Source organism: Haliotis cracherodii, unplaced genomic scaffold (genome assembly GCF_022045235.1).
Source record: "Haliotis cracherodii isolate W230 unplaced genomic scaffold, xgHalCrac1.p SCAF_4, whole genome shotgun sequence".
Lineage (NCBI taxonomy): Eukaryota > Metazoa > Mollusca > Gastropoda > Lepetellida > Haliotidae > Haliotis > Haliotis cracherodii.
In genome coordinates, this window is record NW_027266297.1 from 17,245,356 (window position 1) to 17,272,756 (window position 27,401).

The following is a 27,401-nucleotide window of genomic DNA, read 5'->3' on the forward strand; positions in this document are numbered from 1 at the left end:
ATTTGATTTTAAATAATCAACACTTAGAGCAGGTAACTACTCCTAAACACCCTTGTGCAATGTTATCCGTTAACGTGAAATGGACAATAATAAACATCTAAATAGTGTTTTCCATCAGAATGCTTAAGTATGTACTTCCTAGAAATGTCTTGTTGAACATATACCAGAGGTATTTACATGTCCTTGCTAATGTAGAATACGCATGGGAAGATAAACTACTGGACAAAAGAAAATATGGGATTTCACCAAAACAATACCAGAGTTGTCAAAACGTTACTAGACTGAAAAGAGTTGCCAAAAACACTGCAACGTAAGAGCTAAAACACAACTCTTATACCCGTATAACATATATCAGCATCAAATAACCATTTCTTGTTTGTTTCAGTTTTTGCCCCCATCAAACACATCAAAATACTTTCTCTTGCCCAGCGGTTTAGTTGATCTGTAGAGCTGGCACAGTTACAAGCAGCAAGTATCTCCTACGTAGGACTTACTATCTCCTACGTAGGACTTAGTATGGCCTAGAATTACTATCTCTTACGTAGGACTTACTATCTCCTACGTAGGACTTACTATCTCCTACGTAGGACTTAGTATGGCCTAGAATTACTATCTCCTACGTTGGACTAAGTATCTCCTACGTAGGACTTAGTATCTCCTGCGTAGGACTTACTATTTCCTACGTAGGACTTAGTATGGCCTAGAATTACTATCTCCTACGTAGGACTAAGTATCTCCTACGTAGGACTTACTATCTCCTACGTAGGACTAAGTATCTCCTACGTAGGACTTACTATCTCCTGCGTAAGACTTAGTATCTCTTACGTAGGACTTACTATCTCCTGCGTAGGACTTAGTATCTCCTACGTAGGACTTAGTATCTCCTACGTAGGAGATAGGAAGTCCTACGTAGGATCGAGATAGTGATTCTAGGCCATACTAAGTCCTACGTAAGAGATAGTAAGTCCTACGTAGGAGATAGTACATCCTACGTAGGAGATAGTACATCCGACGTAGGAGATAGTAATTCTAGGCCATACTAAGTCCTACGTAGGAAATAGTAAGTCCTACGCAGGAGATAGTAAGTCCTACGTAGGAGATACTTAGTCCTACGTAGGAGATAGTAATTCTAGGCCATACTAGTCCTACGTAGGACATACTACGTCCTACGTAGAAGATACTTAGACAAAAGAAAATTCACCGTGGGCCTACTGCGCTTCCGTAGATTATAACCTACAAAACAAGTTTAATCTTTCAATCCCCAGATTTAAAACAGCTAATCTGCAAACATCCTTCATATGTGTGCGGTCGGGTAGCCTAGTGGTTAAAGCGTTCGTTCGTTTCGCCGAAGACCCGGGTTCAATACCCGACATGGGTACAATGTGTGAAGCCCATTTGTGGTGCCCCCCGCCGTGATATTGCTGAAATATTGCTAAAAGCGGCGTAAAATCAAACTCACTCTTTCACATGTGACAGCAGCTTGTGGAATCAACTTCAGTCGGTGGCAAAAGCAGCAATTTGATTGAAACAAGCCAGAAACATATAACACTGTGCTTTAAGTTTACCTGGTAGTAGATATAAAGCAAATATTTACATGCAATGATATTAAAGTTGATTTATTCAGAGCCAATATTAAAGAAAATGATATCTGTTATTGTGGTTCAGATTGCAAAGTGGTTTACGCTATTTCCTCGAATATCATGATTACAATAGCTCTCGTAGATTATTATTATATGATAGTTTCAAATTTAGCATAAAATTGTATCTTAATGTGATTCTATGTGAAGACCCAAACATCAAGGACAGTGTCAATGAGTTCCTTTTTAAAGCTGTACATAAATGTCTGTTGTAAATAAAGCTGTAGATAGAATGCATTGATATATTGATCAGAGTGTACTTTTGAAGAGGAAGGGATCAAGAAAGCTCCTGTAACTCCATTTAAAAAAAAAAATGTCAATAAGTTATGTTTAGCAACTACAAACAACATTCGACTTGAAAGTACTATAAATATTAGACACGCAATGCGCATGTCGTAAAAAACGTAAAACAATGGTAACATAGCCAATCTTTGTTTGTTTGTATGTGTATGATATATAACAAATAGTTTTCACATGATACCTTGTGATAACGAGAAATAAATATATGTCTAGAATAATTAAGGATAATTGACGATAAAATGACAAATAAGTAATAAGTACATCTATTATCAAACTAATCAGAGGCCATGAAAGAAAGTTGCAAATACTGAGTGGAATTTTGAGTGGCGGTTAAAATCTGATACAAAAAGGTTAAGAACAAAGAAACACATGGCCTTAACACGTCAACACGAATGTCCTTTCTGCAGAGTACACCGGGGTTATAACTACTACTTACGAATATTGTGTAAAAGCACCCCAGTGACAAAAGACAATTACGTAAGCCTTATTTGGGGATTAAGCAGCGCTCGGACTTTTCGATCGATGGCTACCTTTAATAACAGCGTGGTAAGTCATACACAGGGCGTGTAAGTAGTTCGGGAATGTTCGCAGTATTAGATTACAACCGCTCTTCATGGTTGGCCACAAGAGCACATTTTCTGGTCATAATTTATCTGATCTGTTATTATGTATGTCCTACAGATATATCAGATAATATATTGGTCGACTTTCTGGCTTACAAGTATCTATACTATCGTGTTTCAGTAAATAATATACATTTGCGTTTCTTTTCGTGATCATGAAATGTTTTGGCTCGACTACACTGGTAGAAGTTCTATTCTTAATTTGACAACGTTTCCTAATTTTTTTCAGAGGGTATTGAAATGTGTAGATAATTAAAAGATTTGTGTCTTTGCGAAATACTAAACTGTGCAAGGGAGACAAATGGTGTCAAGCCAGAAAAAAAATTAGCAAACTGACAAGGGAGGTAACTCTTTGATACTATATCCAAAATGGCGGACGATGGAGAAATTGACATCGAAGGGGAGTTTGATTTTAAACTGGAGTAAGTTAAGATCATGGGGAATTGAGCGAAACAAACAGATATATGGCTCGTGAAAATGTGATATGCTGTAAGATGCGATAAAATCATATGTACAATTTCTGAATAAATCACATGTCAAATTTAGAACAAATATTTTAAATCAACAAATCATGCAGATAAAAGACTGATGTATTTTTAAGGTTTTCACATATAGTGCATCATTGTATATGAATATTGAGGCCGACCCCTTATGATCATTTAGATCAACGTAGAGTTATATGTCCCGTCGTCTTTAACAGTTAGAATACAGTACAAGTGTACATGACATGTTTGAGCAATGTTCAGTGACAATCGTGATACTCGGGTCCCCGGGTCTGTTAGTATTACCAGAATTACATGACAATGACAAGACATTCACGTTTTCGTTACATGGCATTGAAGTTACATGTGAAACTACTGTGTGACATTTATCTTATTTCAAATCTTGTTTGTACCGGGTGGAGATCTTTGATGTGACAATTCAGGACTCAGTTTGATCAATAGGCCATATACCATAAAGATATTGTTTTCAAATTTCAAGGATTTATCTACGGTTCTTTATTAAGTGCCCTGGCATGCAAATTGGGAATTTGGGGGTTAAAATTTGGGATTTTATATTAGTCCATATATTCTTAAAATCATTAGGGGTGCACAATAAAACACTGCAGGGAGAATTCCTGCTGACATGTCTGAGGCTGAAACACTTCAATATTTACACCATGAGTTGAAAAATTGTGAACTGGTCACCTGTCTTACTGAAACTGTTTATATGAATATCTGTTTTGAACTTTTCATTACATTCAAAATATTCCATACATCTGCTGTGCAAGATACAACAATTCACTCCACAGTAATTCCTGGTTGACAGTCATTGTTTTATTTCCTGTTTCACATTGTCCCGTTTTGAATCAGATTGACACATTTGAAATACACTCGTGAATGTAAATGTTTGTCTTTCTGATTCTCGGAAATGTGTGCCTTTTTTTTAAAGTCTGCCTTTTTTAACTTCAATATACAACCTTGTGAAAAAGTGCTGCCTTGCATTGTGTCTTTGATTGACTGTTGTGGCTGTTGTGACACTAGTGATTGTGTTGAGTTTTATAAACATAACCTAATAATATTAAACTTGGAAAGTGAATACTGATTTGCACATTTTTGTGCCAGTAATTAAGGGATGCAGGATACAACCCCCTGTTTTGAAGCATCATGTTCATGAATATAACAATGTATGACTAAATAATTTGGTGACAAAAATAGCAATTGACTAATTTATGGCTAACAAACAAATTATGGGCTAGCATTTGTATTGTAAGTGCACCTTTTTTCCCCAAATGTTGTCCTTCTCCCCTTTGCCAAAGATTATATCTGTGCTTGTGAATATTGAGATTTACAAAATGATGAATGTGTGTGCACAATCACTACTATCATCAATCTGATGTCAGTTTGCACTGGACTCACACTCAGTGTATTTCTTTACTCTCACTGGTCAGCATCATCATAAAGTTCTAAAAAGCGTTTTTTTCTAACCAAATTTTCTAATATATTGACCACATTTTGGACTTGACTCCGTTTTAATATAGCAGTATTATTTGTCCGCTGTGACATATGCTATAAAATCATGTCATAGTTTATATAATAATATAATATTGAATAATTATTCCTAGACTACACTTAGTCCCTGAAAATATATGATTTGATAGAAACTCTATTTACATTGAAAAGGAGCCCATGTGATATTGAACATTCAGATGCCTGAACCTGAGAAAATCTAGACTTGCTTCATTTGGAGCCATTGCATTACAGTTGGGTCTTGGCGGAATGGAAAATGATATGGTTTTGGGACTGTGAACAGACTAGTACACTGGATCAGAGAGAATGCATCTTCAGTTATCAGTTTGGTGATAATCATGATAATGTCACCATGGTAATTGTGATGTGATGATATGTTACATTTGTCGACCAACCATTGGCACCAGTGCCATATGGTTTTCTTGGAATAGTAAGATTCTGTAAGCGTGATCAATGATGATAATAGTTATACAACACAAGGTTGTTTTTATAAAAATATTCTTGTAAGATTGGTTGTTGAGTTACTATTATTGGAAACAGCCTGATAGATCAATGGATTGCTTTGAATAGGTTGAACATTGTTTCAGAGTTGAAGATGGATTCTATGATGCCAATGAACTGCCCTCAAAGAGCGCAAACCTACTTCCTGAGTTTACCAACCCTCCATGGATGCTGGAACAGGTAAAACATAGTCTTTGTCATACAATTACATCAGGCTGTATTTTGTTTCATTCTGTTACTACCAGGGGTGAAATGATGCAACAAAGTTACAATACTATACGTATCACGATACATAGGTCATGTTATGATACATATCGCAATACTTCTTGACTATAAATATTTCAGAGCAAGTTCTAAAGGAAAAGCTAGCTGTAGACACATAGTCGTAGTGGCTAATTTTAGTGGTGAACTTGGAATGCTACAACACATTTTGCGATATTTTACTGACCATATTCTTTGCTGGGGTTGGGGGTTAATAAATTTACAATGCACTGGTGCATCAATGTATTGTTTCACCCCTAGTTGCTACAACTTTGAATCTTTTTCAATCTTTTTCATATCAAGTGTTGTCATGTTCATCGTAGCTTTTCAAAGTAACGTTTCCCTGAAACCAGTAATTTTTACATTTGGTGTATGTGGGGAAGTTCTTACCGTGCAACTAGTAGATATGCTATTCTTTAACTGAAAATGGGTTGTATGTCTTTCTGTCTTGAGCTCAGACTCCACATGTGTCAAATAAATTCAAGCTAAGACCCCAGTCAGAGTTGCTAAACAAATGCTAAAGAGTCTAAAGAAATATAATAATAATTCCAATGACTTTATGAGTGAGTGAGTGAGTTCGGTTTTACGCCGCTTTTAGCAATATTCCAGCAATATCACGGCGGGGGACACCAGAAATGGGCTTCACACATTGTACCCATGTGGGGAATCGAACCCGGATCTTCGGCATGACGAGCTAAGACTTAATGAGAAATTATCAGTCCAATAAATAATATCTCGCCATTAAGTGGTTCCATAGCCATGAAGAGAACCTTGTAGACATCATTTGATGCTTACATCTACTGTTCATTATGTCAAACGTGTAACTGATTAATCCGCAAGGGGTACACGTACTTTTTTCATTGACATTTGCAAAAACTATTTTGATCTCTATTTGGTGTTCTATCTCTAAAAGCTGTCCTGCTTAACATTGCTTAAAAATGTAAAAGAGATTTAAGAGTAGTTTGGGAGCCCTTTCATCTAATTATCTATCCACGTCTATTATCTAAAACTGGCTCTCCCAGGTGATATCGCTTGGGTGAGATCAACACCAGCGACATTACATTACAACGCTTTGTAGGCCATTGTGACATCATTGGTTCCCATGAGGTGGGTGAAATGGGGTTTAAATAGATAGCGACATGCATGCATGTGTGTGTGCGTGTGGGTGGATGTGGCTGCTTGTACTAGCCAGACTGATGCTGATTAATAGAGCTAGCACACTGAGATACCATGCCACAGTTTAACATGAATACCCCACTCAGACACAGTATACTGACTCCAAGCCGACCAGTCCTTGTTTTAGCCCCTTAATGTCGAGCGTCAGACAGGGTAACAACAAGTACCATCTTTTAACATCTTTTGATATGATGCGGCCAGGGTTCGAACACTGAACCTCCCGTTCTCTGGGTGGATGCTCTACCACCAGACCATGGAGTGGTTCCCATGACTTCACAATAAAATGGAATCACTAATCTCTTTGCCACTGTACCCTAGCTTTTGAACTTAAGACACATAGGCCTACTGACATATACTTCAAGCAAGGCCACTATTGTTTGTTTTGATGGACAAGATAATGGAATTTCTCTTTCAGTATGAAATTTGGCTTGGGTAATGTCCTGTTAAAATAATAAGATGCAGACACCATGCTACAGATTAATTTAAATTCGGAATGTTTGTCTTGCTCAAACACGCAGTGTGTAATTTTCTGTCTCTTTATGTGCAAGGGATGGACAATGGACAGCTACATGGATGAAAAATCAAAGGCCACCATAGAAAGAATGCTGATGGAAGAACAGTATCCTAATATGTACATTCATGTGATAAATGTCTCACGCAAAAGTGCTGACCCAAACATGATCAGGGTCGAACTGGTCTTCGGCAACCCATGCTTGTTGTAAGGGGTGACTAACAGGATCGAGTGGTCAGTCTTGCTGACTTGGTTGATGCATGTCAATCTTTGGATTGTCTGGACGAGACCTGATCATTTATAGAACACCTTCACATAGCTGTAATATTGCTGAGTGCGGCTTTAAGCATTAAAAAAAGAAGCAAACAAACAACAGTGGAAATTGGCTACAATGGACATAACAATTGTTGCAAATAAAAAGCTGCACTGTCCATATATTTTTATTGTTTGCTTTAATCTTGTTATCAGTTGAACAGAGCCTCACTCTTAGGCTTTAATTTTCTGTCAAGTTTTCCTTGACCACTTCTCAAGACAATACCTCAATGGCCGATCCAAGACAAAGATGGTATCATCTGACAAGTCTCCGTCTTCCAGTCCGACAAAGCCCAAGTCGAACTCTGCCAAACGTCCTTGGAACGAGGAAGAGAAACAACTTTTTCTCAGTGGGCTGGTAATGATTTGTGTCTTACTTATATACAGTGTTTGCAGGCATTTCCCCTTACCCTTTATGTCTTGCATACAGGCCTTCCCCCTACCCTGTATGTCTTGCATATTGGCATTTCCCCCTACCTTTTATGTCATGCATATTGGCCCTTCCCCCTACCCTTTATGTCTTGCATAAAAGGCCTTTCCCCCTACCTCTTATGTCTTGCAGATAGGCCTTTCCCCTATCCTTTGTCTTGCATGTAGGCCTTTCCCCCTACCCTTTATGTCTTGCATATAGGCCTTCCCCCACCTTTTATGTCTTGCATATAGGCCTTTCCCCCTGCCCTTAATGTCTTCAATTGCTTATAAACCTCCTGTGATGTCATCCTATTGTTCTCCAGTAGGATTAAATCTCATAAACAGGGATGTTATCATGGTTGTGATATCCCTGGGATTTTATATAATATCCCAGGGATACTTGCTACATGTATTGGAGAAAACACGCTTACGAGGTTTTGGTAGACAGAGCATGCCCTGGGGAGAGGGAAAAACCCAACCCCCAGGGCTTGCTCTGTCTACAAAAACCGAGGGAAAGTGTTTTTCCATACTTATGAACCTAAAAAAGAAACTTAAAACCACATTTATCAACATTTTTATGTTTCGAACATACTTTCCATGAACCTTTGGAAACGCACGTAAAATATCTGTTGCTGGCGTACGGATCTTGCAAAGGACATTTTAAAAACCAGTGTGGCTTATCAACACCTCTGTAGCCTCATGGTACACTCACTGGTCTACAGATATGAAGGTTGCCAGTTCGATCCTCGGGAATATAAAGAAAACATTTGTTATTTGATTTTACATTTCATGACATGTTACATTCTGAACGGAAGTTACATTAATAAAATACCCAGGACATTATATAAAATCCCTGGGATATTATAGCAAATATGACTTGAATATTAATTTTATTAATACAACTTCTGTTCATATGTAACATATGAATTTTCTTGCAAGAATTTTTTTTTTGCCTTTGAACAATTCCCGAGAATCGACCACGCAACCCCCTTATCTGTAGCCCAGTTAGTGTACCACTAGGCTATACAGGTGCTGATAAATCACAATGCTTTTAAGAATGTCATTTTCAAGTTCTGTACGCCAACATCAGATATTTTACATCCGTTTCCTGAGGTTCATGAAAAGTATGTTTGAAACATGCAAATGTTGATAGATGTTGTTTTAAGTTTCTTTTTCCATTTATAAGTTAGACAAAACACTTCCCCTTGTGTTTTTATGATATTTAAAACCCTTATCCTTGGGAAAAAACCTCGGGGCTGACCCCATCTTGTGGATGCAGGTTTTAAATGTCATAAAACCCCTTGGACATGCTTTATCCTACACATAGATACTGTGTATGCAGGCCTTTCCCCCTACCTTTTATATCTTTCATATATGCTGTTTATGCAGGTCTTTCTCCTACCCTTATGGTAAACCCAACCAACCGGCTGCCTAGATAAAATGTGTGCAATCTAACGTAATGTTTTCCAGGATTTGTATGGTAGAAGTTGGACCCGCATCTCTGAAATCATTCCCACCCGGACAAGCCTGCAAGTGAAGAACTATGCCCAGCAATACTTCAAGAATCTGGTATGTTGCAGAAGTGTCATCAGCTGATACCCCATTTTCAATCAGATTCTTAGCAAGACAAAAGCATATTTGGGCAAGAAAGTGACAACAATTGGGCAACATATCCCACTATATTACCTACGAGGGCAAACATATGGGGGTTCATAAAAATCAAACATGCCCTGTGGTCATATCACGTCACGAGACAACAGTGTATTGTTTCCATCATCTGAACGGCATTGTTGACAGTTGTGCCTAAATTCCGCTGGGGAAACACCGGAATTAAGACACTCGTGTCGCAGACATAGCATGACATGAAGCTCTTGATGTACAGTGCAGTCTGTCTTTACTTTGTGTTCACTACTGGATTGGTGTTTGTTCACCTTATAACTTATATTTGTTCTATGTCTGCATTTTGCTACTTCATCATGATTATCAGTATTCAGTGTAAATTATCAACTCTTTTGATGGAGTTACCAAGTGATGTAACTCCTGCTACAAGTTGTCAAATGAGGGATGCTACATTGTGTAGACTTTACCATAGTGCAAGTTTTTCTAAGAATTGTGGGGGATTTCACTGTTTGAGTAATATTTACACATTGTACCTACACATCTTTGTATGAATGAGTGAGTGAGTGAGTTTGGTTTAACAGCATTCCAGTTATATCGCGGCTCAGCCTAATGTGGGAGGAAAGCCTGAGGTGATGCAGGTCTCAGATGTTTACCACTTCGGTGAAACCCATGAGCACGGGTATGGTGCTGACAAACCTAGAAACAAAATCGGGGCAAACCGGGGTTCGAACCCACAATCATAGGTTTCTGGCGTGCCCAAGGGACGCAACTCTGCACAGCGAATCGCGGCGCCTTAGACAACTGGGCCACCCGTGTCCCCTGTATGAATGAGTATAATGTTGTACATTAGTGAAACCCATGTACCTTATATACTACTAAAAACGGGCAGAGTGTAATAATGTGCTACTACTATCATAGCTACAGATACACTGTGTATTTGCGTAAAATACCCCCTAAAACTATTCAAAACCGAATTACTTTCAATAAACTTGCGTACAGAAACGCATGCATAAAATGAAAAACTCAATTCTATGAAACACATAAATACCCAATGAAGCTTTTTCAGCATGCGTACAACGGAACTAATTTCTGAAACACAATTACGAGCTATTTTACTTTCTGAGTCAAGCCTATATTTAGGACCGTTATATACATCATTTTTTTTTAAATCTCCAAATGTTTACTCATTTTGGGAAAAACCCAATAGAGTGATGAATAGATGAGTGAAAAAATATTGGTTGCCCAATGAAAAATGTAATAACCCAATTAAAATAGAAACCTTTGAGTAAAACTCAATTGCTCAAAAAGTTACCTGGAGTTCTGTACTATCTTAAGTCTATGTTAAAGAATAGAGGTAAATCACCTTAGCACTATAATAGCTTTGTTGAACAGACCTCTGCACAGCTACCACCTCAAGTATTTATTTAATTCCAGGAACCTGTGTGGTGCTGCATTAATGACTCCCTGTGGGGATTCTTAGACAGAGCAGTTCCTCAGTACCTATTGTATGTTGAAGGGGGAACTAAGACAGGGATCTGATGTTAAGCTCGTTTGTCTGATGTGGACTCACTTATGTACAGGATGACAAGATATAGCTGTAGTACTGCTGATTGTGACATAATCACTAACAACAATCACCCTCTCATAACAGTGTTCCTGCTGGCTTTTGAAACTGTCAGTCCTGGTTGACTTGCAACAAATCAAAAACTGTATGAAGGTTACCTGGATTTAATTCTTTCAACATCAGGTTTAATGCCATGACATCATATCTGAAGTAACTCAGATAGATCTACACATCATTCAAACAAAGTTCAGTTACAATTTTTTTTTATATATTTCGTGTCTAAGTCGCTAGAAATACAGATTTAATTTCAAAGCAAAGTGAATTTTATTTCCTTGCACTAGAAATAGAAAGTGGAAACCCTGATGGACAGACAAGCTGACTTAGTTCAAAAATATACTTATATGAATATCGCCTCTGTTTTGTTCAACAGCAAAGATTTATGGGGTACTTTATTTGCCTGTCCACAAGGACTGGCAGTCACATGAATTACCAGTCCAAACCTAATTTTACCGGTAAAATACTTGTAATTACTGGTAAACGGGAACACTGCATAAATGCTATGTCTTATTCTACTGACTGCATGTGTTTCTAGGCCAAGAAGGCTGAAGCTGCCTCTGCAGTTGTGTCCTCTACGTCTCGAGATCTGCCCCTTGGCTCAACACAACTGACCTCCCACCTCAGCCAGTCAGATGACCCACTGGCTAATGTCCTTGCTTCCGTCACAACTGCCCAGCCCACAGTCACATCCCTTTCCAGTTCACCCAGTCAGAGCAGAAAGACCTCAGTGTCCAAGCAGTCCAAAAACAAGAAGAAAAACCACAATTCCACAAAAGCAGACTCCCAACTAGAAACAGTACAAAGCATTACCAATGGTCTGGATGGTGTTTTGCCATCTGCAAATACAATCATTGGTATTTCTGGGCTACAGGACCTTCAATGTGGCTCCTATACCGGGAATGTGGACACAAGTGAATTGTCTCCCAGTGTGAATCTGTCCGGGGTAGGGTTCTTGTCTGGGAGTAAGGAATTAGGTTTTGACAGCTCGGTCGGGACGCTGATCCACATTGCTTCAGGACTGGACACTTTGGCTGCTGTTGTTGAGAGTGACTTTAGTGCTAGTGATCTCCAGACTCTAACAACAGTCACAGCCGATGGATCAGAGGTCGTTCAGTCCGACATTCTTGCTTCCGTAGTGCAACACGCTGAAGGAAAAGATGAAGCTTTACAGAAAGAAACTGGCACTTCGTCCGACGAAATTGGGAACTTGAGTTCCAATTCAGTTGAAGAGGAAGAGGATGTGGATATCGATATTGAAAATGATGATGACGATAATGACAACCCTATACTGTTAGGAAGGTCCGCTTCACCTAGCTCTGTGTATGAGAAGTTGTTACGATCAGCCAATGTTACGCCGACTGAGCTGGGTGATGGTGAACAGTCTGATGAAGGAGATACTGATGCTGACGTTGCAGCAGCTGACACAGACAGTGCTACTCAGGGGAGATCTGAAAACTTAGAAGGTGCTATGGATGAGAATGTCACGGAACTTTTTACTGATAGTAAGCAAGATACCAAAGCCAATGCTACAACAGGAGAATTTACTCAGCCTGAACCGCCCACTGAATATTGTGACAGCAGTGAAGAAATGACTGTTCTACAGGATGTGCCAAAGCTTGAGGAGAAAGTTATAGGTATGTGGAATGTAGAATTAACTGTCTTCGTGATCATGATAATAACATGCTTACATTTTGTTATCTTTTACCAATGAAGTCAGGTTGTACCGTAAGCTGTTCAATGATCAGTATTATCATGGTAATGATCATAATGAAGCAGGGAAAATTTTGTTATGAAACTTTGGATGTCTTTATTTTATTTTTAATTTTTTTTTTTTTATTCAATTCATTTTATGATATTACAGGTAGTACATTGAGCATGTTGAGACCAATGAAGTCATGTTTTACCGTAAGCTGTTCAGTGATCAGTATTATCATGGTAATAATCATAATGAAGCAGGGAAAAATTTGTTGTGAAACTTTGGTTGTCTTTATTTTATTTTTTTAATTTAAAAAAAAATTCAATTCAGTTTATGATATTACAGAGTAGTACATTGAGTAGCACGTCATGTGGTATACCTATTAGGTAGAGGTAACATACCTACACAGCAGACAGCAAAATTTAAGTTGGCTAAGTGTCCAACAATGTTTACAGTGAAACGGGCAGGCTACATTTGCCATGTTTATTAACGAAGTGTGAAGCTAAATCCTGACAGCACATTAGTGGAAATTGTTCCTGTTAAAAAAAAAAAAAAAGAAGAAAAATGGAGGCCCATTAACCATGTTAACTAGACAATTCATTTGCCAAATTTTTCCATTTTCTGTCAAACTGTCTTATTGTATTGTTTTTGTGTGCAATTGATTTCTCTATCCGAAATATATCAATTAAAGTCTTCAGAAACTTTTCAAGTGACAATTTCTTTTTCTTAATACTTAATACATGTATATATTTTTTGGATGTCTTTATTTATCTTGTTCATACACCTCTACTCTGATCAGCTGCCGATATCCACCGATTTCAATTTCACACATTCTACTTTAGCATGTATAATCATGATCATGGGTAAATTGAGAGAAAAGACACCCATTTACCATGTCCATGATGTTTACTTGGAAATCTCATTTGATAATTTCTTTGAATTATATATTACAGAACTAGAGTTATTTATTTATGTAAATGATTTGAAAATAAGACAAAGGTGATGAAATGTGCATTTGTTTACATGTTTAAATATGTGTAGTTTGTTTAATACCATGGTTGAATGTGTCTCAGTATGCAAACTAAAAGGTAATGCTCATTTGTATCGATGTATATGGCAGTCTGTTTCAACATGTGTCAATACATGTCTCCTGTTCAAACAAGGGGAGGTAATCCGACTTGGCTTCCTTTCTGTCCTCGCCACAAAATGCAAATAATAGTTTAGCACATCTAAAAAGTCTGTCATTATGATCATGATGATTGATCAAGTGAGTGAGTGAGTAAGTATGGTTTTACGCCGCTTTTAGCAATATTCCAGCAATATCACAGCGGGGGACACCAGAAATGGGCTTCACACATTGTACCCATGTCTGGAATCGAACCCGGGTCTTCAGCGTGACGAGCGAACGCTTTAACCACTAGGCTGAGATAGTTATGACTAGGATGAATGTTAATTTGATCATAATTCATAATTTCAATACATTTTTATTTGTCATCTTAAACAAATGTTAAAATGTGTAGGCTGCTCCTGGGGCGGTCGGGTAGCCTAGTGGTTAAAGCGTCTGCTCGTCACGCCGAAGACCTGGGTTCGATTCCCGACATTGGTACAATGTGTGAAGCCCATTTCTGGTGTCCTGGTAAAACCATACTCACTCACTCACTCACTGTAGGCTGCTCCCCCATGTCTGCAGCACCAAGTTTCCAATTTCCAAAGTTCTGAGAACAAACATTGTTTTTGTTTCAATTTGATTGTCATTATTATTGTGATCTGTCTGTTGACTGACCAGGCAGAAGTTGATTCATGTTATCATGGTAATAGTGGACATGGCTGTGACCCTGACAGTGACCACTGGTTATTTATTTCAGTCAATGGTATCACAACATCGGCAGGAGAAGTGATAGAATTTCCTATCCCGGAGGAGGAAAGGATCATGGAAGCTGATGACATCACAGAGGAAGAGAGGAAGATTCACTCTGAATTCTTTGATGGTCGACAGTCTAAAACTCCTGAGAGATACTTGAAGATTAGGAACCATATTATTGATTGCTGGTAAATAACTGAGATGGTTGTGGCATATTAACAATAAAATTTGTTCAACCAGATAAGCAGATAAGTGGGCCCTTTTTATGGGTTTTGCTATATGTTATCATTATAAGGATTAGGGGGCTAGAACTGTTAGTTTCTAATGCTGGCCCCCTGCTGGGCCCCATTCCACTAAGTGATCTTAGCCCTATGATGTTCGTTACTCCCATACTTTAACATAGGCTTACAACAGTCCTGGAGCTATAGATTCTGGGTTCCTGGAGGTTTCCTCATACAGTATTGGAATCTAGGCACCCTAATCTTTAACTATCAAGTAGGGTTATGACAAGGACACAATGATATTGATGCTTATTTTGAAACACTGTGGGGACATGGGTGGCCCAGTCATCAACAGTGCCTCAATTTACTTTGCAGAGTTGCATCCCTTGGGCATGCCAGAAACCTATGATAGTGGGTTTTAATCCAGTTCACCCTGATTATGTTTCTAGGTTTGTCAGCGCAATACCTGTGATTGGGGATTTCACTGAAGTGGTACACCTCAGAGACCTGCATCACTTCGGGTTTTCCTCACTGATTAAGCTGTATCGTCATGATATAACTGGAATACTGTTAAAAACGGCATTAAACATGTTGAACCCAACTCACTTGCTTACTCCAACACTCAATCACTCAAACACTCGCTGAAACGCTGTGTACCATGTATATGTTGATACTGAAGTCATATGTGTTAAATTGTATTTCTAATCATGCTAATTGATGTGTACTCAATGTTGTGAATGAACCAAAAAAAAGGAATGATTTGTGATTAAGGTATTTTTGGTTCATGACGTAGGTTAAAAGCCTAGGGAACATAAGGGTGAGTGAATGAGTATGGTTTTATGCCGCTCTTAGCAATATTCAAGCAAATTTTTTAACTTATCCTGCATTACTCCGTATTGCATTTACTGCTGTCTTTGACAGAGTGACGAACTGTGTGAGATCCAGCTGCTGAAGAAAGTTGTCCCAACCAGCTCAGGAGGCAGCGCCCTCTCACAGTCGGCACGTGACCCGGAAGTCATGACGTCACACAAAACACATAACTGCTTTGTCACCTCCACGGACGGACGTACTGTGTATCCCTTGTGGAAATTAAAGCTTATTATTTGTTTTTTATATTTTGCGTGTTTCTACATTCATTATATGCTGCTACATTGTTACCTGTTATGGGCCGTGACCTTAGGGTCTTCCCATTCGTAAATTGTAACGTTTATCGCTCGTCTGTGGCTCACGTCACAGTAATTTACGGGCGCAATGTTGTTCCCGCCATTTTGTTTTCTTTCCCGCCATTTTGGCCATTCACCACGTGGCCACGTAATGTCGTGTTCTGCGTTTTGAATTCTCTCTTTGGCTTGGGTAATACATTACATTTATGTATGTTGTTTTGGTGTGCTTAAAGCCTTGCCTTTTCGCTACCTCTCAGCGTAATTGTTTCTTCTCATAAACTTCAATATAATACGAAGTTTTTGAGTTACATTATGTCTCCCGTTCTCTGTGGTTTTGCCACATGGTTACGTGTTTGCACATGGTTATGTGTTTGCTTAAAGCTATGCTTTTTCGCTACCTTTTAGCGTCATTGTTTGATCTCATAAACTTCATTGAAATACAAAGTTTCTGAATCACATTATGCTTCACATACTTTGTGATTGGCCACATGGTTATGTGTTTGCTTAAAGCTATGCTTTTTCGCTACCTTTTAGCGTCATTGTTTGATCTCATAAACTTCATTGAAATACAAAGTTTCTGAATCACATTATGCTTCCCGCACTTTGTGGCTTTGCCACATAGTTATGTTTTGCTTAAATTCCAGATTTTCTGCCTCGCTGCACTTGTTGCCGCGGGAACAAATCTGGTCGGGGCCGCCCCTTTCTGCCGTGATTGTACGACGCCCTGTACTTTCACAAGGCAGTGCCGATGTTGCAGTCATTCGTCGCTGTGATCCTTCAGCTCATGCGAGTATCCAGGACACACCTCGCTCAACGTGCTCGTCGACCCCCACCTACGTTGACGGCAGCAGCGCTCAGCGGAGCTTCGCAGTGCTCCCAGCACCAACGGCGGCTCCCAACGTAGAGTCTGCCTCCCATGGCACGACATACGACCGTTCACGGTCTCCTACTCCACCGGCGGCTCCAGCGCTCCCAACGTAGAGTCTGCCTCCCCTGGCACGACATACGACCGTTCACGGTCTCCAACACCACCACATCAACGCTGATGTCTCCGGCGCCCCCGGCGCCTCCGGCGCCTCTGATGTCCCTGCGCTCCCGGCGCTCCCGGCGCTCCCGGCGCCTCCGATGTCTCGGCGCCTCGTGCGCTCCCGACGCCTCTGATGTCTCGGCGCCTCGTGCGCTCCCGGCGCCTCCGGCGCTCCCGGCGCCTCCGATGTCTCGGCGCTCCCGGCGCCTCTGATGTCTCGGCGCCTCGTGCGCTCCCGGCGCCTCCGGCGCCTCTGATGTCTCGGCGCCTCGTGCGCTCCCGGCGCCTCTGATGTCTCGGCGCCTCCGGCGCTCCCGGCGCCTCCGATGTCTCGGCGCCTCGTGCGCTCCCGGCGCCTCCGATGTCTCGGCGCTCCCGGCGCTCCCGGCGCCTCTGATGTCTCGGCGCCTCGTGCGCTCCCGGCGCCTCCGGCGCCTCTGATGTCTCGGCGCCTCGTGCGCTCCCGGCGCCTCCGGCGCCTCTGATGTCTCGGCGCCTCGTGCGCTCCCGGCGCCTCCGGCGCCTCCGGCGCCTCCGGCGCCTCTGATGTCCCGGCGCTCCCAGCGCCTCCGGCGCCTCGTGCATTCCCGGCGCCTCGTGCATTCCCGGCGCCTCTGATGTCTCCGCGCTCCGGCGCCTCCGCATCCTCTGATGTCTTCGGCGCTCCCGGCGCCTCTAAGGTCTTTGATCTCATGATCTTCGACGCCTCTAATGTCTCTGGCGCCTCTGACTACTCCGGCGCCTCAAGAGTTACGGAAGAAGCGCCTATGATATATCCGGCGCCTAAGATGACCTCCGGCGCCCAGATCAACAAGCTTTATCAAGCTCAGATCAACGAGCCGACTATCCGATCTTCTACTGCGGCTTAAGGGGCACCATCGGCAATCGCCTCCCCGGCGCCACTGCCCTCTTCTCTTGCTGCCGTCTCATAACTCGTCACACGGAGAAGCATGGTGAAACAACTGTCGCCGCTCCTGTCGCTACTCTCCCGTCGGTCTTCGGGATCGTGACTATCGTTCTACTTCGTTCCTGGGTGGAATCTTTTCAACCAATAGACAGTTGGTCTGATTCAACTTGCCCACTGAGACCTTATCCATAATCCCGTCGTTTAAAGCGCTATGATTCCGGAGAGATGACCTGCGGGTTTCCATCGAATCAGAGCGTCATGTGAACAGCGTCTGTATCAGATTCGACGACGACATCCACTTACAAAGAGTTTACTTCGTCGACATCGCCGTCACCAACGCTGTTCTACCCTACCCTAGCGCCAGCGTTCCTGAAAGAGACTCTTCCTCGGCGCTCACCGGGTTTTCCACGACGCCCATGGGGTTCCGTGTTTTATCGCAAAACTCGGGTACACCACTTGATCGTCTCTCACGCAGTTCATTGAGGATTGTCTGTGTGTGGAGTTTGCACCTCAGTTCCGACTCCAAGGCGGTTTTCTCGGCTACTGCGCAGTGTGATTTACATGTCACGTGTCAAGTACTCGGACTGTCAACAACTCCGACCGGAATTAGGTCAACTTACCATGGCAAGGGGTGCCATGTATTTCTACAGATTGGTTTCCATGTCTACCTGTACGCTTGGTGCTACCACTCAACCAGGCGCCTGTCGCAGTCCATCCATGCTCGGATGTTGGAAACAATAGACCTCCTCTACCAACACGGCTGTCACGAGGAACCTTGTTTCATCAACCCTTCGCTGTAAGAACGATAGCGCCTATAGGCGTTCAAGGGATGGAAAAGATCGCCTTCCTTCGTCCGGTTTGATCTTTTCGACTACGACACCTTCCTATCTTCCGCCTTGACTACCGGACACAGTGTCGATTTGATACTTAAAGTCCCTCGGCCGTCCCACTGACCCCTGTTGCATACCTGCCTCGTATCGTGTTGTCGTCCTCCATCGTCACCTCGATATAAGAACAGGAGTACTTATACGCCGCTTCAGGGATGAAAACGATCTCATTACTTCGTGCAATGGCCATATTGCCTCGACTTCCTACTACCCGGTTACGTCGATGCCCCGGCGGTCGATTGTGAAGCTGGTTTACTTCGTCTACTTGAGGTTGGCTCGCAGGCGATCACACCTTTTTCCGAATCGTACCGACGGTACGCAATCGCAGACCCCTGTTGCTGACTACCTCCCCTGCCACCTTGTCAGTGGCTAGTGGCCCACACCAGCCCACATTGTGACCACCTGTGATCCAGAGATCAACACCATTGGCACAGCAACAGCCTCGAGATAAAGGCTTATCCAGGACGTCGCTTGCTGACAGTGCTTTCTCGGTCACGCCCTGTTGATCGTGTCCACTGACGACGTCACCGTAGTGTGGTGTTTGCGGACCCAGAGTACTCGCCCCTCTCCCGGCGCTACAAACTCGACCGGCGCCCCCGAGAATCACCATCTTCGGCGTTCCAGGCGCCTCAAGCTCTCCGACGCCTCACGCTCTCCGGCGCCTCGGGCCAGAATATGTCAAACGGTCGACACCCCAACCCTAGATCTGTTTGCCTCATATCTGAATGTGGCCAGCTGTCGTCTTCCATTCCACCTGTGCCGGATACGACCGCTGTGGCAGTCGAAGCCTTCCATCGTTCCTGAGAAGGATTACGCGTGTACGCTTTTCCGACTCCGGTTCTCCCTCCCATGGTTCTTCAGAGATCCAGGCCACTCGACCCCTGCCATTGACTTTGGTCTCGCCTTATTGGTCAGCCAGAAGTTGGGTTATCGACCTCCGAAACATACCCAGAGACAACCCCTGGAACTTCCGGTGTGGTCCAACCTTCTGCTCCATCCACACGGTCTGTTGCCACACCCTCATACCCGCATGTTATCGTCTGCACGCCTGACACACCTGCAGAAAGCCAAGGGCTATTCGGCTAGAGCGACCAAGGCTATTGCTTCAGCCCACCGTCCATCTACAGGGGGACTGTATGCTGATAAATGATGCTTGTTCCAGGCATTTTGTTCTGACAAACACCAGGATCCGATGACAGCGTCACCGTAGATCCTGGATCAGTTCCTTCTGTACTTGCGTAGCACCCGTCGGTTGAAGGGCTTACCACCCCCACACACCTGGTCGCCATCTACTCCGTTCTGGCCATCCCGGACGATCGGAGAAAGACGAAAATTCCCGACCTACGGGCCTGGCTGCGCTCGTTCAGTCTTGAAGACCTGAAGGCCAAGTTCGGACCGCCTGCGTTGGATCTGAATGTGGTCTTCAACGCCCTTCGAACCACTCCCCTCGTCTTCCTTCTACGACCTTAAGTAGAAGACGGGTGTTTCTACTGGTTTTGACTACTGCCGCTCGAGTCCATGTACAGCACGCCCTCGACGTCTCCCGTGCCCGGTTCGAATGCGGTACCCAGGGCGCCGTTCATCATGGACCGTACTGGGACGTCAGCGTAAAGACTCAACTCCCAGGACAGCCTGATAGATCATTCCTTGTCCCCTCCCCCCTCGTCCAGTGTGGGTGCCGAGGATGAGGATGAGCGTCATTATGCCCAGTAAGGGCACTGAAGGTTATTCTACGATCTAAAGACTGCCGCAAGTCTAGGAAACACCTTTTTCTGCCGGTCTCCCCTTCGTCGCAGTCGTTGGTCAGCCGGAATACTTTTCCCTGTGGCTCCGGACGGTCATCCTTAAAGCTTATGAGCCGCCGGATTGGACCCTCCCCCCAAAGGCTATCACCTGAAATAAAATGAGATCAGGGCGATCGTATTTACACTGGTTCTTCACGGTATACTGTTCCATCCAGTCGTTCAGGGAAGCCTGTTCGTGGCGATCGGACACCGCCTTCACCAACCACTACTTCCGTGATGTAGCCTTGAAAGTTGTCGCCGGCGTTCACAGTTTTGGTCCCTGGTTGTAGCCCAACAGGTCATCTATCTCCGACGCCACTGATTCTCCGATACCCTGAGCGGGGCCCGTCGACCTCTCTGGTGTTTATCACCCCAGACGAGACGGATCTCTTGCGTTCCGCATTCGCTCTTAGGTCAGTTTTAGTTTTGGGTTACCCGACTCATTCTATTGCTGTCACCTATCCGGGTTTTACTTTTTGCATCAACTCTCATTTCCTGACGACAGGAATGGTAGTAGATGTGGACACCGGCGCCGACGCCAACGCCGCTGCTTCTCTGATACCTGAGCGGTGCCCGTCGACCTCACCGGTGTTCCTTGCCTCCAGCCTAGAGGGCTATCCTGCGTTTCGCATTCGCTCTTGGGATTGGTCGTAGATTTTGCCGCCGACGCCGCTGATTCTTCGATTCCCCGAGCGGGGCCCGTCGAACTCTCTGGTGTTTATCGCCTCAGATTAGAGGGGATCTACTGCGTTTCGCTTTCGCTCTTCGGTAAGTTATATATTTTGGCAACACGCCTCATTGTATTTCGGTTACCTATTCGGGCGTTTCGTTTTTGCATCGACTCTTGTTTCCTGAAGACAGGAATGGTCGTAGATGTTCCGGTCATCACTTGTATGCGGTGCGGATTCATCGGACCTTGACGAGGGTTTAATATGGTTCACATCTGCAGGTATGCCCACCGGCCATGCCGTCTGATAAAGATGCAATACGGAGTAATGCAGGATAAGTTAAAAAATTTAGTAAAATCTAAATATTTTTTACATTTGTATACTTATCCTGCATTACGAAGTCTAAGTGCCCTCCCTTTCGCTACGCTACCTCCCCACGAAGTTTCAGATGTTATGTTTAAAGCAGTTATGTGTTTTTGTGTGACGTCATGACTTCCGGGTCACGTGCCGACTGTGAGAGGGCGCTGCCTCCTGAGCTGGTTGGGACAACTTTCTTCAGCAGCTGGATCTCACACAGTTCGTCACTCTGTCAAAGACAGCAGTAAATGCAATACGGAGTAATGCAGGATAAGTATACAAATGTAAAAAATATTTAGATTTTACTAATATCACGGCGGGGGACACCAGAAATGGGCTTCACACATTGTACCCATGTCGGGGAATCGAACCAAAGAGGTAAATGTCCAAGACCTGCATCACTTTTCTCCCTCTTCAAGCTGATGTGCCTTGGTGTAACTAAAATAGTGTTCAAGCATGGAACCAAAGTACTCACTCATACCCACTCTAATAAAAAATGTCACATAAATCGTCTTGACCACCAGTTCCACACCAATGAACTACCTAAACAGGCGCATTCCTATCCTTCCACAAATATACATATTATCATTATTTATTAATTATTCCATACTACGTCAAGCACCAACAGTAAACTCTTGTGTTTGATGTAGGGCTGGGACGATACACCAACTGTGTGATCCGATATGTATCACAATACCTTGCTCATGATCCAGTACATATCAAGATGCTTGCATGAGCTCTTATCTCTGGTGCATAAGACATCTTGTTCATAGACAAGATGGCCAAATAGCTGGTACTCGGATTATTTACTGTTGGCTGTGTCAAGTATTGCCCAGTGGATGAAAATATTTACATTTTCACCACTGATTTTCCCTACTAATTCATGTTTGGTTTAACAGTTATTAAAGGTTTAAGGTAAGAATTGATATTTTTTACTTAGTGTGTGACTGTGATGGATACTTGTATCAAGGAGTAAAAAATCGCGAACCCGGATGCATCAGTGTATCGTCCCATGACTAGTTTGATGAAGGTTATTTCATCTTTCAGGAAAAAGTGCAAACCGAACTTCCTGAATAAGACTTCGGTGCGGACTGGTTTGAAGAACTGCGGGGATGTCAACTGTATAGGGAGGATACACTGCTTTCTGGAGTGCACCGGCACAATCAACTTTGGCTGTGGTAGGAATCTTGCAATGTGAACCTTGAACTAAGTTCTTGTGGGAAGCCAGGGGATGAATAAAGCTTAGTTACCTCTTCAGGATTCCGGGTCGGAACAGGTCCCCAGTTCCTTCTGCTGGTCGGAAGATTGTTTCTGATGCTTTCAGTCAATATTTTCAAGACAGTGCGATTTTTGCTGAAATGAGTGCACTGCTCTAATAAGCATCCCCTGACTAATTTCTAAATCAAGAGCAGTAGGTCTGGGGTTCAATCCCTGGCGGGGTCATATCAAAACACGTTAAACAATGGTACTTGTTATTACCCGGTCCCTGTCTGGCGCTCAGCATTGAGGGGCTAAAACAAGGACTGGTCGGCTCCGAGTCAGTTTACTGTGTCTAAATGGGGTATTCATGTTAAACTGCGGCCTGGTATGTCAGTGGGCAAGCACTGTAAATTGGCATCAGTCCGGACTAGTACAAACAGCCACACACACATGCACGCATATCGCTATATATAAGTGCAATAATCTTTGATTAAAACCGATGTAAAACCGCATTTCACCCCACCTCATGTTTGTTCTGTCAAACCTTTGACTGTTCATAAAGAGGAAAAGACATTGTTTCATGAGGTTCATTTCTAATGGTTGTTGTCTTGGTTGATGCATGTGATCGATTCCAATTGTGTGGATCAATGCTCATGATATCAATCACTGGATTGTCTGGTCCAGACTCGTTTTTTTACAGACTGTCGTCATATAGCTGAAATATTGCTGAGTGTGGTGTTAAACAACAAACCAACCAACCTACAATCTAATGGTTGTGTTTTGTTTCAGAACAAGCATGCTACAACAACCCCGGCAAGACACAGCCGACTGGGGCCAAGTTAAAACATACAGGCCGAGACGGCTGGATGGCTGTTGTGTCGGATAAACTTGACTCCATGGTATGTTGTGTCAAAAATGTAACAATTGAACATATTTTACTTTTATATGTTACCTGTTCTGGGTTTTACTGTTATCATGGTTATTGATGCATCATAATCCCTCAGCTAACAATGAGAAAAGCCATACACTGGTTGATCCTACGATTTATTTAACATCTGACTCTGCAAAATATGTCATGTCTCTATGGCATATTTCTAACCAATGTCAAGAAATATCTGTTACTCATGCTAAGTTTGCATATTCATTCAAAATCAATAATGATATTGTTACCCGACAGATGAAAACCGTTACCAAAAAAAATTTGAAAAGGATTTTTGAATCAATTGTCTTGTCTTGTCTTGGTAACAGAGACCCAGGAAAAGACGGATCCGAGACTCGTCTGGTCACTGGGTGGATGAAAAGGAATTGGAAGGAAAAACAATTGAAGTAAGTGACCTGACTAATGAATGCTAATAATTGAACTTTATGTGGACATGGGTATGTTTTACCTTAAGTAAAGGTTGCATATTTTATTGTTCTGGACAGTTGTATGAATTGTATCTTCGGTTCACAGCACAAGACTGGTTCTGGAGAAGAAAGGAAGGTCAAGGTTGCCAAGATGATGAAAGTGTCGTACGATCCCTTCAAACTGATACCATGCCAGCCCTTTACCGCAGATCGACCGGTGAGTTGTCAGATGTTGCCGATCATGCAGAGTTTGAATTTTGCGTATTTTGAAGTCTTTGATGGGCATTTAGAAGTTGTGAGAACATGAACATGATGAATACATGTCACTTTTTATGGATTTCATGTTCTTTTATTCTTTGTCACAATGTTTCAGAGCTACTTCTTGCTCCTTAATCAGGTGAATGAATGAATGTTCCTTCATCATTCACCTGATCAAGGAGCAAGAAGTATTTGAAAGTCATGACAAAGAATAAGAGGACATACTATCCATAAAAAGTGTCCTGTATTTGCGTAGTTTGTACACTAAACACTGCAAAAATATGATGATACGCCCTACATACTTCATTGTTCGACGAATGAATTTTATAGCAGTTTAAAAAAAAATAATTGTGTTCATTCTGTTTTGTAATGCAGTCTGTGGTTGGTGTCTTCTGTAGCAGTTAAAAATGCTATCCTCAACATGGCTTTTCAGTATGGATCCTCTTGAGTTAGTCGAAAGATTTTAAGTAACCAAAGCTGAACATATTAAATGAAGATGGTGGCACAAGGGAAGGCAGAAGAAGATGATTTCACATCTGAAATATCCAAAGGCATGAAAGTTGTCTACAACCATAAATACTTGGAAAACTATTCATTAGTTCTTGTAGAACAAAGAGTGACCATTGTACACACAGAATGTATTGCCACTACATATGAAAGCAGGGGCACATGTTGTATGTTTCATCTGTTCTATATTTTCCTGATCTTGCTTCTTTCAAACAGGCTCCTTTCAGCGTGTCCATGACCAACACGACAGTAGCAGTTATGGACGTCCATGCTCACATTTCCAAGACGGAGGTGATAGGGATGCTGGGTGGTCAGTACCATGGTGACCTGGACATGCTGGACATCAGGATGGCCGTGCCCTGCAACAGCCTCAGTACAGGCATGCAGTGTGAGATGGACCCAGGTTAGTCCGAGCTGACAGTAGTCGAGTAGTAGCTAACCATTTGTTACCATGTATCATGAGTGTGTGTGATCATGTCCTTATTAGGACATCAGGATGGCGGTGCCCTGCAACAGTCTCAGTACAGGCATGCAGTGTGAGATGGACCCAGGTTAGTCCGCGCCAGCAGTAGTCGAGTAGTAGCTAACCATGCTAACCATGTGTTACCATGTATCGTGAGTGTGTGTGATCATGTCCTTGTTACTTATGTGGTTCTTTATTAGTAGCAGGGGCGGTCGGGTAGCCTAGTGGTTAAAGCGTTCGCTCGTCACGCCTAAGACCCGGGTTCGACTCCCGACGTGGGTACAATGTGTGAAGCCGATTTCTGGTGTCCCCCGCCATGACATTGCTGGAATATTGCAAAAAGAGGCGTAAAACCATACTCACTCACTTATTATTAGTAGCACAGAATTCCTCTCATTTTCTTTGAAGACTTGATATTATCTCAAATTCAGTTTTACAATGTCTGAGTATTTCCATTCCAAATTTAGGGATATACAGCAGTTTGAAAGGAACAAATGTTATATTTGGGATAACGCTTTCTCAGTAAAGTACAGATTCTCGTACTTTTTGGGGGTTGAGTCCCATCCAGGATTTGAACCCACACTGCTAGAGTGAGGCACCTAATCGCCAGCACACAAAGTCAGCGATCTAACCCACTCAGCCACTGAGGCTTTCACAAAAATGAAAGTCCGACAACTGGTAGTCTAGATTCACATACTTTGTATACCCCTCTGATGAGTGTAAATATAGCACAAGTTTTCATAGCAGTTTGAAAGGGATAAGTGGACGCCTGCAAGGACTCTAGCTCGTAATAGGTACACAGTAACTATACGACAGTCACTATAACTATTTCAATTTTACGGAGACGGCGAATTTGTATACTTAGATATTGTTAATTTTCAGCTATTAATAAATGTTATTTGATGACAGATACTCTGGCTGGTGAGTATATAATGTCTTCTTTCAAAATGATGTTTGTTTCTTTCCAGTCTCCCAGACGCAGGCCAGTGAGCAGATCTCGGCGGCAGGCCTGATTGTTGTCGGCTGGTATCACTCACATCCAACATTTGCCCCCAACCCTTCTGTCAGGGATATTGAAACACAGCTCAAGTTTCAGGTGGGTGTTTGCATTTGTTACAGTGTTTTCATTTGTTAACAGTGTTTGGATTTGCTAATGTTTGCATTTGTTAACAGTGTTTGCATTTGTTAACAGTGTTTGGATTTGTTAACAGCGTTTGCATTTGTTACAGTGTTTGCATTTGTTAACAGTGTTTGCATTTGTTAACCTTTAAGTTTAAGGATGTCCGCTGTAATAAGAGTATTATATTTTGATAGGTATTTCTAAAATTGTTGTTATTTGATCTAACTGTTCAAGTAACAAATAAAGGGATTACAGTGCATTTCATACACTTGTAAACTACGACACCAAATTCACACTTTACTATTGAGGGATATTGGGAGATCACCAGTAACTCATGCTTGTCATAAGAACCACCTAGGCGATTGGGAGTCATCTTACACTTTAAATGATGTGTAAAGAAATATCTTTTGGAATTTGTCAGTTTTGAATTTTACCTTGTAGGACTGGTTTGCCAAAGGTGGCAGCCATTTTGTTGGAGTGATCGTGAGCCCTTACAACAAACTGAACCCGGGGGTCATATCGGAGGTCCAGTGTCTCACCATTGGGAGTGAAATGTCTCCAGAATATCACTGCAGTGAGTTGTTGATGTCTGCCGTCAGGTGTTGGAAATAAAGCAGGAATGAGATTTTTTTGATAACCCTGATGTGAAAAGTAAACATTTTCCTTGTCTTTCAAGCAATTTTGGGGCAATCTCATCTTTAGATCATGAGCTGGCTTACTGAAACAGCTGTTCAGACCATTGCAGAGCTCGTTATCATTGTCCCCATGAAGATCCGGAGTAGAATAGGTCTTCATCAACCCATGCTTGTCGTAAGAGGCGACTAACGGGATCGTGTGGTCAGGCTCGCTGACTTGGTTGATGCATGTCATGGTATCAGAAATTGCGTGGATCGATGCTCATGATATCAATCACTGGATTGTCTTGTCCAGATTTGATTATATACAGACTGCTG

At 42.4% G+C, this 27,401-nt stretch overlaps 1 protein-coding gene across 1 annotated transcript in view; it reads left to right on the plus strand.

The window, feature by feature from the left end:
* Window positions 1-2,929: 2,929 nt before the first annotated feature.
* Window positions 2,930-27,401, plus strand: part of LOC139478181 (deubiquitinase MYSM1-like) — a 34,875-nt gene continuing 10,403 nt past the window's right edge. The window contains exons 1-14 of the mRNA XM_071260540.1: window positions 2,930-2,982; window positions 5,157-5,250; window positions 7,056-7,126; window positions 7,550-7,688; window positions 9,212-9,310; window positions 11,518-12,616; window positions 14,544-14,727; window positions 22,601-22,731; window positions 23,543-23,652; window positions 24,002-24,079; window positions 24,207-24,317; window positions 25,082-25,268; window positions 26,297-26,424; window positions 26,890-27,022. Coding sequence (XP_071116641.1) covers window positions 2,930-2,982; window positions 5,157-5,250; window positions 7,056-7,126; window positions 7,550-7,688; window positions 9,212-9,310; window positions 11,518-12,616; window positions 14,544-14,727; window positions 22,601-22,731; window positions 23,543-23,652; window positions 24,002-24,079; window positions 24,207-24,317; window positions 25,082-25,268; window positions 26,297-26,424; window positions 26,890-27,022 — 2,617 coding nt within the window. The remainder of the gene's footprint in view (window positions 2,983-5,156; window positions 5,251-7,055; window positions 7,127-7,549; window positions 7,689-9,211; window positions 9,311-11,517; window positions 12,617-14,543; window positions 14,728-22,600; window positions 22,732-23,542; window positions 23,653-24,001; window positions 24,080-24,206; window positions 24,318-25,081; window positions 25,269-26,296; window positions 26,425-26,889; window positions 27,023-27,401) is intronic.